The sequence below is a fragment of the Hippoglossus stenolepis genome, chromosome 8 (genome assembly GCF_022539355.2).
Source record: "Hippoglossus stenolepis isolate QCI-W04-F060 chromosome 8, HSTE1.2, whole genome shotgun sequence".
NCBI classification, from domain to species: Eukaryota; Metazoa; Chordata; class Actinopteri; order Pleuronectiformes; family Pleuronectidae; genus Hippoglossus; species Hippoglossus stenolepis.
In genome coordinates, this window is record NC_061490.1 from 20,390,688 (window position 1) to 20,406,932 (window position 16,245).

Below are 16,245 nucleotides of genomic sequence, written 5' to 3' on the forward strand. Positions count from 1 at the left end.
TCAGTGAAACGTGGCATGTAATACCCAGTAGATGGAGAACACTGTGTTCATTACTGCTGATTAGGGAAAAAAAGATCAAGCAAAATATGTCAACGTATGATAACCACTTAATGTATTTTTAATTAGTGCTCGCGCTCCCTCGTTCTCCTATTGAAACCTATTCAGAAACCTACCGCCGTGTGCATTTATTTGCTCCTGCAGCCACCACTTGATTAACAGTTACAGCTTCCATTATGTGTTTTGAGGGCGGCAGAGTGGCCGTGCAGGGGATGCAGCTGCGAGATTAAAAGTTGAGTGGGTGAGCTCGGTGGGTCGCCCTCGTGCACCCATTGGAGATCGAGCCTCGGCCGGAGAATCATTTCATAATTTAATAAGCTAATAAACGCGATATGGCAAGTTGTTTCGAGTGCCCTTGGGGGGTGGGGGGGTCAAAGCACAGTTTACAATCACATTTAAAAGCGTGTTGTATTACCATGCTGACAGACGCTCGGACAGGCGCGGGGATGGAGATGGCGGCGTCGCGAGGCCCTCGTGATACAGCAGACCTGCTACTTCAGAGGTCGCACTCAGCACAGAGGGGTCAGGCTGAACCACGCTTACCGCATTCCTCCAGACGGCTCCCCGGAGTCACGCTGCAGGGCATTTTGACAGCCGCCGTATTAACACCTCGTGGTAAAAGACCATTAAGGGGCGTTTGCACTCGGGCCCCCGAGGCTCTGGAACGACCTTCGCGAGAGGAGATCTGGTCAGAGGTGTCAGGGATGTCTTTCAAGTCCCTTCTTACAACAATTTATAAATGCATCACATTGTTTTTACCTGTTCCATTTTAATAAAGGTGATTTTGTGACTAAATGGAAAAATGGTGAATAGTCTTTCTGGTGTTAAAGATAACTCAAATGTCTTTACATAACAAGTTTGCCATTCATCCATTCACACACACAATCATACAGTGTATCTTGCAGCACTTTCTCTACCCCTCGTACGCTGCCGGTTCTGTTGTCAGGAGCAATTTAGGGTTCAGTATCTTGCCCAAGGACACTTCGGTTCGCAGAATGGCGGAGACTGGGATCGCATTCTGGTTAGTGGACGACCCACTTTACCTCCTGAGCCGCAGCTGCCCCGCAAGTCTGGTTTATTTTACTGTGGTGAAAACATGACCTCCTGTGTGGAGGCTGTAAGGATTTTTGGTATTCGTACCAGATTAGATTTTTTTTCCCCCTGAACTATCAAACTCTCGTCTTTTCGTGAAAGCCCTGAATTCTATCAACACACAAAGGATCCGTCCCATAGCTTGGGCCCCTTCAGTCACGTGCTCCTTCCTGGAAAATAGTGAAGTTTCACAAATTCAAAACAAGGATGTTGATGCTGCTGCTGCTTGGCTAACACACACCACACAAACCACACACACACACACACACACACACACACACACACACACACACACACACACACACACACACACACACACACACACACACGCGTGCACACACACACGTCCTCCAATCTGTGTTGTTTTGAGCCACACTCTTTCATCTGCTGCTTTCAGGGCTGATGAGAGCTCCTTGTCTTTCTGGGTCTGCTGCAGCTGCTGTGTGGTGAGTGGCAACCCTCTGCATCTCCTTTATTTTCACCTCAAGTGATTTTTCTGCTACCTTCATTTTGATACTTGAGCCAGATTGAAAAGGAAAACTTTGCAAAACTTGGAATGACGCAGGTTCATCATGGATAGTTGTGACCTAATCCATTTGAAAGACTTACTAATATTTAAAACACTTGTTTAATGGACATTTTGGCTGTTCGCTTTATTTGTGTATTTAACATTTTGTACATATTTTGTATTTGTACATTTTGGAAACACAAAAGCTACAGAGGAGCTTCAAATAATGAAGATTCAAGATTGAATTCTCTGATAAGATAATCCTTTTAAAACAGCATATTTGAAATGTAATGAAAAAAGTGCCACATTTAACCTTAAATCTAAGCTTTAAACAAATTGATTTGACTTCCCTAGAAAACAGTGATTTACTTTATTTTAATGCAAATTAGGTTTTTCCTGAACATTCTTCTAAATAGCGACAGTGTAACTATGGAAGTAATATCAACTTGTTCAAGAATGAAAACATATTTATGCTCTGTTCATCCATTTGAAAAGAGGATGTGAAACAGATTCCTTTGGTCTTATTTAGACGTTTGGAGTTTTACAACTGCTGACAGAAAAGGTCACTGTGTCTGATGTCAGATGGAGAAACTGTTCTCTGACTAACAAATTTCTGTGGTCGCAAACAAATGTAAAGAATTCTTTGACACCTTTTCAAAATCCGTATCTAAAGCCACAGGGCTTTACGTGAGAAATAACACAGAAAAGGGGAAATGGTGGCAGGTTTGTCATTGTTCTGTGTCGAGGATATTGCCAAATCCTGACGGTGGGCGTTTTGAAACCTGCAACGGGAAAGGAAACGGTGGCTACAGCAAATCTTTACATATGGTCACATGACTCAGAGAGACACCAAAGTTAATCTATATAACATGTTGGCACCAGAGCAGGATTTGGCAAATACACTGAAAATGGTCCCTCTTCATTTATACAGTCTTTATTTCCACTCTGCCAAATTGTGTTTGTTGACAAAACTCCAAATTTAATAGCACATCTTTTCTTTCCCCCTCCCCTCCCCCCCCCTCCTCTTCTCCCAATTTGCCTTTTGTCAGAGCCACAGGCAATTACCCATTAGAAATAAGCAGAAACCCTGTAAAAAGGGAAGCAGGAGAAAAATGGAGGCCTTTATGTGTGCTGCTGATAAGAAACAGGCAGAAATCCCATTTCCCTCACATCGCTAAATGCAAACTTATGGTTTCATTAGTGACAGCAGCGAAGAGTCTGAGTGAAGTCACAAATTAATAAAGTAATACCTCCCAGTCTTGTTGTTGAGGTTGTTTACAATTTCATTCAGACATTTAAAAAAAAAATCTGCTCAAAGAAATAAGTTGAATTTAACCATGAAAAGTGACTGTCCTTTTTTTTTAAGTAGATGTTGACGACATGTTTCAGCCTCAGGACTATAACGGCCTTTAGGATCTGCAGTTTCTCATCAGACAACGAGACCGAGACTACAGGAAGTTTCTCAACGATTTGGTCTCTGACTGGCTCTGTGTTCCCATGTGTAGAGAGAACATGTCATTGTGGTCAACTGACACATCGGCACACAGCTTTTCCTCCTGCTACCTTCTTCAAACCCACAATGACTTAACACCACCAGTGAAAAGCATTGTTTTGCTACGATGTTATTGACATCTAGGCACTAGCAAAAGTTTATTTTTTTTTATTTTTTGTTTTATGGATCATTGAATCTATCAATTGATCTTACAAAAACAAGTTTACATGTCTACATACATGTAATTGTGGGTCAAAGCTAAAGCTTGAATATAAATCAAGCCACTGTAAATAGCATCTTCTACTGAAGTGGTGCTGTTGTAGGTGTTGACTGTGAACAGCAGGGGGTGTAGTTTCACCGTCTCTTGGACAGAAATTCTCAGGTCAGGGGCCTGCTAGGAATTCCATTAGTTGGGAATAATATCCCTTTGTATTCATATAGGAATAGGAATGGATTCATTATATTTTATTTTATTTTAGCAAAACCAGTTTCTTTTAGTGAATTGGAAACCAGTTCCCACACAAGCTTTATATTTACTATTATTCCACAAATAATAGTAAATATAATTGTGGGGCCAGTAAAATCACAAATAATAGCTTAACAAAATAGAATTTGAAGTCGTGTGTGATTGAATGTGGGTTTCATCATTTTATTGCAAAATCTCTATAAGTCACTAATGTGTAGGGTCACATGATGTGATGTGACACATGTTTACATGATTGTGAAAGACTTTGAAACAAAACGTACCTTTTCTCATTTATTTTGGTGTCCGGACAAAAATGTTCTGGCTTTTCAGACTAAAAACTGTTTTGTTCTTTCCTCCTTCACCACACACAGAGACGCAGTCGAGCTGTGGCATGTCCGCAGTCCGGCATCCGGAGCTCAGCCCATTCTTAACTCGTGTGCTTGTGTAATGGTGAGTATTTCAAAAAAAAATCTGAATTCATCTCCACCTCCCTCACACCTGTTGTTGTGATACGAAGGTTCCCAACTGATTCTGCGATTTAAGAAGCAGGTTGTTGACTTAATATCAGAAACACAATATGCCAGAGAATTGCTTCCATCTGCTTGGCTCACAAGCTCCCATCCTCTACTCATTATACATGATCAATCAGCTATGGAGCGCACGCCCAGCAAGGCTAGTTACCTTCCAACAACCGGCAATTACAATGTTCCTGTCTGCTCGGAGGAGTTCCATCCCTCTAATAGAAGAGTATAGGAGGGAAGATTCACTCTGTGAACAGCATACTTATTTATTGCCTGCAGAGAATTTAGATTTACATTTGTTACGGCGGGGAAAGCTCTAAATGTCACATCCTTTGTGTAATGATGCTACATAAATGTGATCCCAGGCTGTTTTTCTATTATTCATGAGTGTGTCATGTATCTGTCTGCGTTTGGGTTTGTTGTGACTCTGTTCTGCAAACAGCTCTGCAGATTGTTTCCACTGTTTCAGGAGGCAGCCAGTGCTTTCTCTATGCATCTGTTTATTTATATTGAAATATGATGCATAATGGAGATCACATATTTGTTCACATCAGCCGTCCTTACCAAACACTTGGAACAGCACATTGAAGCGACAGACGTTATTACTCTCAGTTCCTCCTTCACACGACGCAGCGTGTTGCTTTAAAAAGGCCAATTCAGACATATTGTTTTGTAATTTAGGACTAATGCACTTCATCTTGACTCTTTAACAGGTTTTATCATCATGATATCCGCATGGGTGTCAGTGATTGTAATGCTGGTGGTGCTAGTGAATGAAGTGAAGAATGGTGAGTGTCTCGGAATCAAATAACTAATCTAAATGGAAATATCTAAATCGCAGTTACGATGAAAACTGTTTCTACACCTGCTCTTTCTCTGCTGATGTTCTTTTTTATAATAGCAAGAAATAAAAGAGTTGATTTTCTCACTTTCAGAGGACGTCAGACGGCCGTGTGCCCACATCCAGACACCCAGCTCAGTGGTGGCCCTGGGGTCACCAGTCACAGCCACCTGCGTCATCAGCGACAACTGCCTTCAGGCCATTGGACAAGCTGTTCGTGTAGAGTGGCGCCTCGGCGGTCGCCTACTTCCCAGCAGCCCCGCGGCCAATCAGAGCGACAGGGTTTCTGAGGTTGTGATACCGAGCTTCAATCACACCAGGGCCTTCCTCACCTGCTGCGTGCAGACCTCTCCCTCTCAGGTCGTAGGAGGAGTGGAGATCAGAGCTGGATGTGAGCGGGACTCAAAGTTCTTTTACGTTCGTTCATCTCAGGATCAGTTGAGCCAGTCCACTAGGGAACAAAACAAAAACAGAGATTTGGGAACGATTTTAGGTTTTTTGGTTTGAAGATTCAATTGTTGAATTAAGCTCAACATATCAAATTAAAGAAAATTTCAATTTCAATGCTGAGTTGATTTGAATTTCTTGAATCAACTTTAAGAGAAACCTGGAACTTTTTCATCGACCAAGATCTGACGTGTTTTAATAGATGGATCAAAACATGTCTCAGAAATTTAAATAAAACAAAAAGAAGCAGCATATTTAAATAAGGACCAGTTACTTACAATGTAACTGCTTTTATTTTACACTCTATACCCAGATATATGTTATGGAAAATGAATAAAAACTTGACTTTACTTTGTTTTTCCATGTGAAAGATCCACCAGAAGCACCACAGAACCTCAGCTGTCAGACTAACCTCACCACCCCGGAAACCCTGACCTGCAGCTGGGCCGCTGGGCAGCAGAACACCCACCTCCCCACCCAGTACACCCTCCATACCGAGATCCAGTAAGATTCAGGAAAACACTGAAACCGTTAAGTAGCATCACAAGTGTCATTTACAAAAATAATGTGTGCGAGGCTGCACAGTGACATCTCCCACATTATGATTTCCTCATTTCAGGGATTCAAACGAGAACTTTATCTACAAGCCCCCGACAGATGTCCACCACTTCACCATCCCTCGCTCCGGCTTCGTCCTGTACTCTGATATTAAAATATATGTGAAGGCGTCAAATGAACTTGGAGAGGCAACTTCAGAGCCCGTCGTAATGGAGCCCATCAGTGCAGGTGAGAGTTATATGAGCGAGTGGTAACCTCCATTAGACAGTCACTTACTGGCCATTATCCGCTGTTTAATGAGAGGGATATACGGCCCTGGACAATCCTTCCTTCTACTCCTCCATTTTTCTCTCTTCTTAATCTAATCAAGCCTCAGTTTGTGCATTTAATCTAGTGCCATTACACTGAAGGTACTTTCAGAATCCAAATCCAAAATGTGGATGAAATAATATTCCATCTGTTCCACATTGAACAGACCTTTGACCTGTTTCCCAGGTTGCACACACGTACATCTACATCCCAGCAAGTAGCCAGAAATTACTCCTTGCTAGTTTGTTGTGACACAAGGAAAATATAAACCTGGGTTTCTGTTTGGATACGTGAAATAATACAATATAAGATTTGTACAGCGAAATATAACTGAAAATAATGCATGTTGATTTTGTTTACCTTTGTTTTCAGGTCATGCAATCAGATTAGACTTCGATAGATAGATAGATAGATAGATAGATAGATAGATAGATAGATAGATAGATAGATAGATAGATAGATAGAAAGATAGATGGTCAGTGTCCGTATTTTTCAGACGTCCAGGGTGGGATGAGTATTTGCCGTTGTGCTGTTGTAGATCCAGGAGAGATCCACCGTAATGTGTCTGCTTTGATGACTCTTTTATTTCAGCTAAGTTTGACCCACCAAGGATTCTGAAGGCGGAAGCTGTGCCTAAACGACCCGGTTGCCTGAGGCTGAGCTGGAGCTTATCAAAGCACCAGGTCTGGCTGCTTGACATCAACCTGAACCTGGAAGTCCAACTCAAGACTGCTGAGAGCCATCAATGGAGTGGACCACCAGTGAGTGCCAATCAATCCGGTGTCAATATTAACTGAAAGCGTAGATGATCCCCTATGGTTGCAGGTGGTTGTGTACATAACAATGAGTGTGTGTGTGTGTGTGTGTCTGGAGTCGTATTTGTAAGGCTTGTGTGCTCTTGGACATTTGTCAGATCCTGGTGAGCCGGGTTAAACAAACCAGACCTTTGGACCAGTGCCGCCTGCTCCATGGGACTCAGTACTGTGCCCGGATTCGAGTCAGACACCAGCAGAGCCCCTGGAGCGAGTGGAGCAGCAGCCAGTGCGGAGTCACCTTGGAGACGGGTGGGGGCTATGATCAATTCAGTGTGACACAATCAGTCACTCCAACATTTCCCAATCTATCGCCTTTTCTTCCATTTTCTGCTCTTTTCAATATATGCTAATGTCATGTTCTACATCTCCCATTGCTTTGCTCTGTAGCCCAGGACTGAATTGATCTATTGAGTCTTGCCACACACTCTGGCAGTGAATCCATAGACCTGTCTCGTAGAGAAAAGTTTTACTTTCTAAAGGGTGAGAGGAGGAAACGCAGGCTTTTGACGAGCTGCGGAGCTGACAGCCGTCTCTCTCTTTTCAGCTCCCACTGGACGCCTCGACTGGTGGATGAAGCTATCAGGGGATCCCATGCACAAACAACTCAACATACACTTGTTTTGGAAGGTGCACACATCACACACATTGCCTGACACCTGTCACACACTGATGGTATTTTCTGTTATAGCTCCGCCTGAGTGTGTGAAGCCTGCCTTTGAAATGTCTCCTTACTATTTTTTTTTCTGTTGCAGCCATCAAAACAATTCCGCGCTAACAGCCAAAATGTGTCATACATCGTCTCGGTGCAAAAAGCGCCAGGTGAAAAGGGAAAGTTGTGCGCTACGATGGGGAGCTACTGTACTTTCCAGCTTCCTGGAAGAGCAAAGAGAGTGTATCTGAGCGCTGTAAACGCAGTCGGGAAATCCCCCCCCACTGAGGTTCGCATTTACAAACATAAAGGTAACAACTACCATATTTAAATGCGCTGCTTTGGAAAATGACTCATGTTTGATATAGTTTCCCCATAATGTGCGTAACAAATTTCCTGTGCCATTAGCTCTTACAGTGATATCAGACATCTCAGCCGTTCCTCAGGATGACAGAGCCTTTCTGGTCCAGTGGAAAAACACGGATACCTCCAGTCTCATTGGTTATGTGGTTGAATGGAGACCTCTGCTAACAACAGACCTCTCCCTCACCCAGTTTGAAATGGCAGACAGAAGCCAGTCCAGCCTCATTATAACAGGTATGTTTTATAGTATTTGTGTTGCACCTTTTAAAATCCATGTGCATCTTATTTTATTCAACCTTTATTTGGTTTTCCTGCTCCGCTGCTCTTCCTGTTACGAGAATTCAAACAATCGCTCTTATGCAAGATGCTTTTTTTCCCCTTGGGCCCGACCCGCCTATACACACTGTTCGGAGCTTACGGGCCCTGATCCACTCTAACCTCCTCGCTCTCATCAATAGGAAGCTTTGAGCCCTACAAGCCCTATGGGATCTCTGTGTATCCGCGGTTTAAGGATGGGATAGGCCTTCCTCAGACTGTTAATGCCTACTCAAGACAAAAGGGTAAGTCACCGCAGACGCCGGGGGAATCACACCAAGAGCAGGCAGAGGTGTGAGAGTCAGACTGCCTGAACTTTGAAGAAGTGAGAATAGAGATTGCCATATTAGTTTAAAGAAAAAATATATTGTGCAATCGATCAGAAGCATCTGAAATGTGATGGAGTAACGCCCCCTTGTGGATAGATGTGAACAATGACTTTTGCTGGGCTTAGGGTTTTAAATCAGAAAATAATCATCTGTAATTGAAGCTTTGAGCTCATATAGCAGCTGAAACTGTGATAATCACTCATGATGAATACATTTCTTTTTTTTTTTTAAAGCTCCGTCCATGGTTCCAAAAATACAAATTAAAAAGATGTGGCACTCGCATATTGAGCTCACCTGGGATGAGATACCATTAGAGCAAAGAAATGGGATCATCCAGAGCTACAAAATTTTCTACTGGGACCAGAAGGGTCCCATTAATGGTTGGTGAAATAAATCATTTCTATAATCTTTTTTTATGTAGAAAATGCTTCTTCTTAAAACGTTACAGTTTAAGAATTTTGAATTTATTGAATTAACTTTTATCTACTTATTTACTTTAATTTAAATTTATATTTAATGTGATTAAATAAAATTGATTTGATTGTTTTTTGTTGTTTTAGCCTCTTGTGAAGCGCTATCTAACTTTGTTAAGAAGAGATACAGAAATTAAAATTATCATTATTATTATTAATGTCATTATTCATATTAAACCAATGCCTGACGTGTCTTTCAGTTGTGAATGCTGACCCGCAGGAGAGAAGGGTGATCCTGAAAAACCTCAAAGCTGTGACTGTGTATGAAGCGTTCATGATGGTGAGCACGGCCGGTCGGAGCCTGAACGGGTCGAGGATTCACTTCGAAATCGAACCCTTTGGTTGGTATAATTATTTGTTAGGTAGAAACACAGCTTGTTTGTTTTTACATCAGATATTTAATTCAGAGTATGCTTTTCTCTCTTCTCAGATGCTGTGACCATTGTGATGATTTTAATTGCGTCTGGTGTTGGACTCTCACTTCTGATCATTTTCTCGGTCCTGACTTGTTTCTCCAACCACAAAAGGTGAGCTCATTGTCACACTGTGTTAAGCTGTGATGCTGTAACATGGTTTATTCTCACTGCGTGTATTTTCTGTTCCTCTGTTTCCAGGCTGAAGGGGCAACTTTGGCCGATTGTTCCTGATCCTGCTAATAGCAGCATTAAGAGATGGACATCAGAGACATCACAGGTAAATAAACCACACACAATGAAAAGGCTTTTATGCAATAAGCCCCTAATTTGGTTAAAGCTGCACTACTCACTAAATTTATATGAACAGTGAATCACATTGTTCTGTGTTAGGTGAAAGGTGTTGCTATACTGAGAAGTATAATTCTGCAGTCAGAGTCAATACTCATCTATTTTCAGCAAAAGAAGGCTCCTATAGATTTTGTCAATCTCATCTGTCAATCATGAAGTGTCACCCAGTTTTTTTTTTTGCATCAAATAACATAAAAACACACTTTCAATTCACTTATAATTCACTTTTTAGTTTGGCCCAGGTCCTATTCACTAACATGGAAGGGGTGGGGTTTATGACCTATACTGCAGCCAGCCACCAGGTGGCGATCAAGAGGATTTGGCTTCACTTTTGGGTAGCTGTTATGGCTTCCATCTTTATATACAGTGTTTGTTTTAGAGCTTATTCAACTGCCCCCAGGTGGTCAAAAAAGCAATGTAATGTAATGACATGTAATATATGAGATGTGAGACACTCATGACCAACTTATTTCCATCGGCAGTATATTCATCCTGCCAGGGACAGGGACGAGCCCAATCCAGTTTACCTGTCCCACCTCAGTTTCCTTGACCTCCCAATGAAACTAAACAAACAAGAGGATGATCATTGGCTGAGCAGCACAGAGGACACCAGTGACCTGGGAGAGTCCATTTGTGGTTCACCCTTCATCCCTGGATACACGGGTTCGAACAGCGACTCTGTTCCCTATGCCACTGTGATGTTCTCTGATCCGTGCAGCAGCGCTCCGCCCAAAGAGTCAAACGTCTATCTGCGCTCTGAGTCCACGCAGCCGCTCCTGGAGACGGAGGAGTCCTTCAGTCCTGAATACTACCAGAATATGGCGACTGATGGGACGCCAAGGGAGCAGTGTTTCTTCGGTCCAGGGCATGATTGTGTCGTCGAAGAAGGGGTGGACCCAGTTATCATTTGGGACGACTTTCCTTTTCTGCGAGCATTAGCTATGAATGATACTCAAAATGACTAAAAGTTATTTTTTACTGATAATAAGAATAACTGCTTTGCCAGATAGCCGTGTTTTTGTAATCAGTAGATTGTGTTAGACTGATCCATAGTAGCATACAGCTGTGAATAAATGTTTTGGAATGCTGAAAATTAAACTGATTATGAAGCCGATGTTTTAGCTGTACAACAATATCACCTCTTTTAGGAAATCTGTTTTTTACCCAAAAATGTTATTACATTGTTGAGATGACATTGTTGTCGTTATATAACATGAAATTGTTCATAAAAGAAGAAGAAATGTAATTTTATGCTGACTGTTATACCTGAACATGTTTACCCACAGTGCTACCAGAAAAGCAGTTCCCTGTAGCAAATGGATGGAAATTAAAATGGAAGTGGAGCTGCGTGTAAAAACATGGTGAAGTAAAGCAAAATGTTCACTCAACAAAGCAGCCTGAGGTGATTTCAGGTAAAGAGAAACACTTTCTAGGAAATTGATTTGAGACCAAATTAATGTCACTCAGGTTTTTTTTCATTTTCTTTTCCTTTTCATTGAAACATGTCTGAAGTTCTCAAATCAACTCAAATATGATCCTTAGGGTAAACTCTGATGTTAGTGGTGCAACTATTATTTACTCATATTTCAGTGTAACCTCAAATGCTCTATACCTCAATTTACTTGTGAAAGTTGGAGGAAAATGATTTTAAACTGTGTGAATGGATTAAAATTCATTGACGGAAAGAAGCTGAGAGTTTTTCTTTGATTAAAAGGTCACAAGATTAAAATATTGTCCATTTATACCACTGAGCTTTTTTTATCCAACATTGTTGCTGTTTTATCTCCTACATTGTCATTTCATAGGTTAATTAATGTAAATATGACAATTTTGTATTGTAAATGTATGTGCACGTGTAACAGCCTGTTATCAGCTATAAATTAATAAATTCTCACAGATATTTTTTAGATTGATTTGTATCAAAGACACATCTCAACCTGAAACCAATCAACCAAAAGCCTCTAAAACCTTTTAAATAGAGTACATACAAATAAATAGTTGTTTATCAAACTCTCTATAATGCTAAAATAAATTAAGGTGGAATTAAAAGGCTGCGAATCTAGGTTTCCTGTTGTTTTTGTCACATAAACCAAAATTAACCTCTGTTTATTGGGTCAATCGATGTGTTCTGTGATCGATAGCCCAGCCTCGATCAAACACGCTCCGCTCCGCACTCGGCTAGTTTAGCCTGGTCAAAATGGCGCTTCTCATGTAGGGGTCGAGAGCCACTAGCTGTGATACCTTCATCACTTCCAGACATTAGTCGTGTCCCTCCTCACCTCTGCGTGGAGCCATGTTCACTAACGTAGCTCTGCGGACCGTCCTGAAATCCACCGCCGGTGTTTTACGGGATTTTGGCTGCGCCGTGAAACCGTGGACCTGCAGCTCGGCTCTAACCGCAGCACCGGGAGGAGTCAGCGCCGGTGAGTCCGACCGAGACACGAGAAAACAGGCAGGAGCGGACCGGAGCTAACAGTTAAAGGATCAAAGTCAGCTAACAGTTAGCGAACAGTTAAAGGATCAAAGTCAGCTAACAGTTAGCTAACCGACCTGTTTACTGCCTCTCGGTCATCATTTAGCCTGGACACCACCAGTACCCACACATCAACACTAGGGGGCGCTGTGCTACATTCAGCCACATGACTGATTCTGGAAGTTATATCACTCCTCTTTAAATATGTAAACACAAGATGAATTGCATTTGCATCTGTGGTCCTCGTCCTATTAGTTGCCTTTTTATTTATCTTTCTTTTATAGGCTTTTATATACCTATGGAACACAATCATTTCAAATAGTTTAATGAGATGGCAGCATTACAGATCCACCACTATGTCTAACATGTAGAATATAGTGAGCCGACATTTTGGCTTTCTTTACTGTATTGTTTGAAAAGGATCAGGCTTGTCATCAGACCATGTTACTTTATAGAATTGTTCTTTATTGATCATCCTTTTGTTGCATTTCTATCATTCTGTCCTCTCGCTACACATTAATATCTCTTCTCTCTCTTCAGTTGCAGGAAGCTTTGCTCTTCCTCCACCAGTGAGACATTATGCCCGGGGTGCAAAGACAAAGAAGACAGGTATATGATGAGGCTGCATTGTCACCCAACCATGTTTTATTATTTTTGAAATGTTCCTTTTTCAACCAAATATGTTGTGTGTTCCAGTTCCTCAGAGCCAGCTCAGTGATCTTCATCCAACGATGCTGAGGATGGACTATGCAGCCGTACCTCTCGTTCAAACGTACATATAAACTGTTCCTCACATAAAATGAGAAAAATTCAAATGTAGCTTTAAGCTTCATTACAAATCTGTGTTCATGTATTTATACAATAATCTGCTACTTATCTAACACCAGTGTGTTTCCTGTTAACAGGATTGATGATGTGGTCAAACGACTTCTTTCACTGGAGTTAGCATGTCATGTAAGTTCTTAAACCTCAGCAGAGTGATTTGCATATTTTTCCTGTTTTCTTTTTCTCTGCTAAAGATTGATTTTCTTGAAATTCACACTGACTTGCTGCAGAGTCATTAACAGGTAGTTAAATACTCATGTCCTCAGAGTGACAAGCTACAACTGAAGAAGGAACAGCTGATTGCAAAGGTTCAGAGGGATGAGAGCGACCGCAGCTCAGTGGAAGTTAAGGGTGAGTTACTTTGCTTCAGTGTTGCACAAAGTGTTTTCAGTGAAATGCAGAGATACTGTGTAACCTTTGTCAACTCTATTTTGACCAAATCCTCTTTTTTACTGTCTGTTCCTTCAGTGGCTATTTTGACAGCAAGAATCCGAAACTACCAGGAGCATTTGCAAAAACACCACAAGGTGAGTGAAGGAGAATCAGTTTGGCCTGTGTTCAGGTTAACGTCACATGTTTTTGCACCATGAGAAAAGTTCACTTATGAATACATACCCACATTTCCTCTCTGTCTTCCTCTGGTGTCAAGTGTGTGTGAAGCACAGGATATCCTGTGTACTCCCCCACGTGAAATAAAAACATGCGTAGCACGGTTATGGTTGGAAATTTCCACATTACATTACACATCGAACACCTTGTTTGTAACTGGTATAGATGGGGAATAGAGGTTGTGTAACTTTTGTTATATTTGTAATTAAAATGTCCTAATTCCCTCCTATGTGGGCCTGTTTGAATCACATTTGAAAGATCCTCATTCTTTTGGGAATTTTTTCACTCCAGGACAAAGCTAACAAGCGGCGGATGCTAATGGCCATTGACACAAGGAAAAAGATGTTGAAATGCCTTCGACTGGTTCGCTATGATGCCTTTGAGAAAGTGTGTGAGCAGCTGGGAATCACTTACACCTTCCCCCCAGAGTATTATAGACGAGTCACCCGTCGCTGGCTGGCAAAGAAGGCCCTGTGCATTAAGGTAGCAGATAAATGACCCCATTATTCTTCTTAAATCTATATTTACTATAGATGTAACTGATTAACACGTTGAAGGTGTCGGACCTCCCCTCACTCATCTGTGTGTGTCTTCACAGGTCTTTAAAGAGGTGCAGAAGCGGAAAGAAGAGGAGAGACTGAAGACGAAGCAAAGTTTAGCCTCCATTGCAGCAGAGGCAGCCAAGACAAATGCCACAACCCACTAAAAGATGTCATACTATACATAGTTTATCATACTATAAATGAGTGAATGGCAAACTATTAAATCTTGACACACATCTTTACTTTTACACCTTAAGTTAAGGTATTTTGACATCTGGATTAATGGCTTCCTTTTCCATGTTATCAAAATAAAATATAATGTGCTTATGTTTTCGAGTTGATGTCTGATTTCTGAAAATGTCCAAATAAATGGGATAAAGTGACTGAAAATGTATTTGTGTTTATTACTACATTGTTAGGAATGAATTATTCAAAAGGTGTCTGAACATATATGTGAAGCAGTGATTGAGCTCACTACAAGTATGTATTTTCTGAAGTAGCTGAGTCAACCAAGTAAGTAGGAACAATTTGGTTTGGTGACACAAAGTGTCCATAGCGTCATTCTTTTCAACCATAAGATGCGGCTTTGATGTTTTTTCAACTGGCTCATGTTGCTCTACCGGCCATGACGTCAATACTGGTAATTTTTCATCTGCTAACAAAAGTCCTGTTATCGATAGCAATACTAGTGTTAAACTTTGCTGAATGAACTCAATTGGCACTAAACCTCAGTTTCAGGAATATTTGGTCCCTTTTCTTGCAGAGCATCTCATATTACAGTACAATGAAGGTTTTTTTGTTTTGTCTGTGCCGTATGGATATGAACAATGTGACGAATTAACCACAAATTCCTGCAATAACTAAGACTGAGATCTGAGAGGGCTACTAATTTAAATGTTTTGTTGGACAGAGAATGTCAAAGGTGTTGATGGATTCATCGAGGATGTATAAGTGAGGTTGTTGCATTATTGCAATGTTTGTCTTTTATTTTGTCTGAATACTAAAATGATCTTACTTTATTATGATCCATTGAAACGTCCCACCAAGTTACGGTGTCCGAAATGAACCTTATAGTCATTATTTCAGGTCCAACAGGCTGAATGACTTCCAGAGTTCTCACCATCACTATTTTTTTAACTGCACTGGATGTATAGCTTCCATTATACTGGGAATTTTCCAGTAATATTTCGAGTAATCAAATATTACATCTTCTAGTCTACGCTAAATATAGTTTTGTGCTGGTTTGATACTTGAGAAAATCAATTTTGTCTTTAACAAACTGCAGTGGTGACACATGTTGATTCAACCTGCATCTTAAGTGACAAAGGATGTGATGCATTTGCGGTTGTTCTGTGGAAGTTTGTTGTGAGATATTCTCACATCTGCATGAGTTTCTGATCTGTACTGATTGCATGATCTCCATCCAGCCTCTTATAATAGAGTGATCTGTAGCTGTTGATATTATACCCACTATCTGATACTGCAAAGAAAAACAGCAACTCTTTTATGGGCTAATGTTTGCCAGAAAATCACCACAGATCTTTGACATCCTCAAACACAGCATGTTCTTGGCGAAACAACATTTCACAGCTCAGGCTCGTCACGGTTTCCTGTGCGGTGGGCAGTTTGTCACTTCGATCAGGAGGAGCTCACAACACTGACAGACTCTTTTGGTAAGTGTCACCTCTTTTTCCACTCGCAGTAGATTCACTTGTCATTTAGTTTAAATGATATTCATCCATGCTCATTAACCATATTTCTTAAAGGTTCACTTGTATTTTTAAAAGTTGTGAATTT

General features: G+C 41.1%; 3 protein-coding genes across 3 annotated transcripts in view; 2 read left to right on the forward strand and 1 right to left on the reverse strand.

Annotated features, from left to right (window-relative positions):
- Positions 1 to 16,245, reverse strand: part of LOC118113339 (B-cell receptor CD22) — a 1,629,935-nt gene that overhangs the window by 71,295 nt on the left and 1,542,395 nt on the right. The window lies entirely within an intron of this gene.
- On the forward strand, positions 1,498 to 11,684 carry csf3r (colony stimulating factor 3 receptor (granulocyte)). The gene is made up of 17 exons (XM_035163009.2): positions 1,498 to 1,595; positions 3,987 to 4,065; positions 4,850 to 4,924; positions 5,072 to 5,368; positions 5,796 to 5,928; positions 6,044 to 6,210; positions 6,883 to 7,052; positions 7,205 to 7,355; positions 7,651 to 7,733; positions 7,859 to 8,066; positions 8,164 to 8,352; positions 8,577 to 8,678; positions 8,996 to 9,142; positions 9,436 to 9,576; positions 9,666 to 9,762; positions 9,850 to 9,928; positions 10,482 to 11,684. The coding sequence occupies exons 3-17, from the start codon at positions 4,861 to 4,863 to the stop codon at positions 10,962 to 10,964; spliced, it is 2,511 nt and encodes an 836-aa protein (XP_035018900.1). The 5' UTR covers positions 1,498 to 1,595; positions 3,987 to 4,065; positions 4,850 to 4,860; the 3' UTR covers positions 10,965 to 11,684.
- On the forward strand, positions 12,162 to 14,831 carry mrps15 (mitochondrial ribosomal protein S15). The gene is made up of 8 exons (XM_035163098.2): positions 12,162 to 12,422; positions 13,013 to 13,081; positions 13,169 to 13,244; positions 13,378 to 13,426; positions 13,564 to 13,648; positions 13,766 to 13,824; positions 14,198 to 14,389; positions 14,505 to 14,831. Exons 1-8 carry the CDS (start codon positions 12,293 to 12,295, stop codon positions 14,610 to 14,612), a joined length of 768 nt encoding a protein of 255 aa, XP_035018989.2. The 5' UTR covers positions 12,162 to 12,292; the 3' UTR covers positions 14,613 to 14,831.

Bases quoted from the DNA above. Each gene is read 5' to 3' on its own strand.
- csf3r (XM_035163009.2), top strand. From the start codon at position 4,861: ATGATATCCGCATGGGTGTCAGTGATTGTAATGCTGGTGGTGCTAGTG. The intron at 4,925-5,071 runs GTGAGTGTCTCG...TCTCACTTTCAG, and splicing joins AGTGAATGAAGTGAAGAATG to AGGACGTCAGACGGCCGTGT. The intron at 9,143-9,435 runs GTTGGTGAAATA...CGTGTCTTTCAG, and splicing joins CCAGAAGGGTCCCATTAATG to TTGTGAATGCTGACCCGCAG.
- mrps15 (XM_035163098.2), top strand. From the start codon at position 12,293: ATGTTCACTAACGTAGCTCTGCGGACCGTCCTGAAATCCACCGCCGGT. The intron at 13,245-13,377 runs GTACATATAAAC...TCCTGTTAACAG, and splicing joins GCCGTACCTCTCGTTCAAAC to GATTGATGATGTGGTCAAAC. The intron at 13,649-13,765 runs GTGAGTTACTTT...CTGTTCCTTCAG, and splicing joins CAGCTCAGTGGAAGTTAAGG to TGGCTATTTTGACAGCAAGA.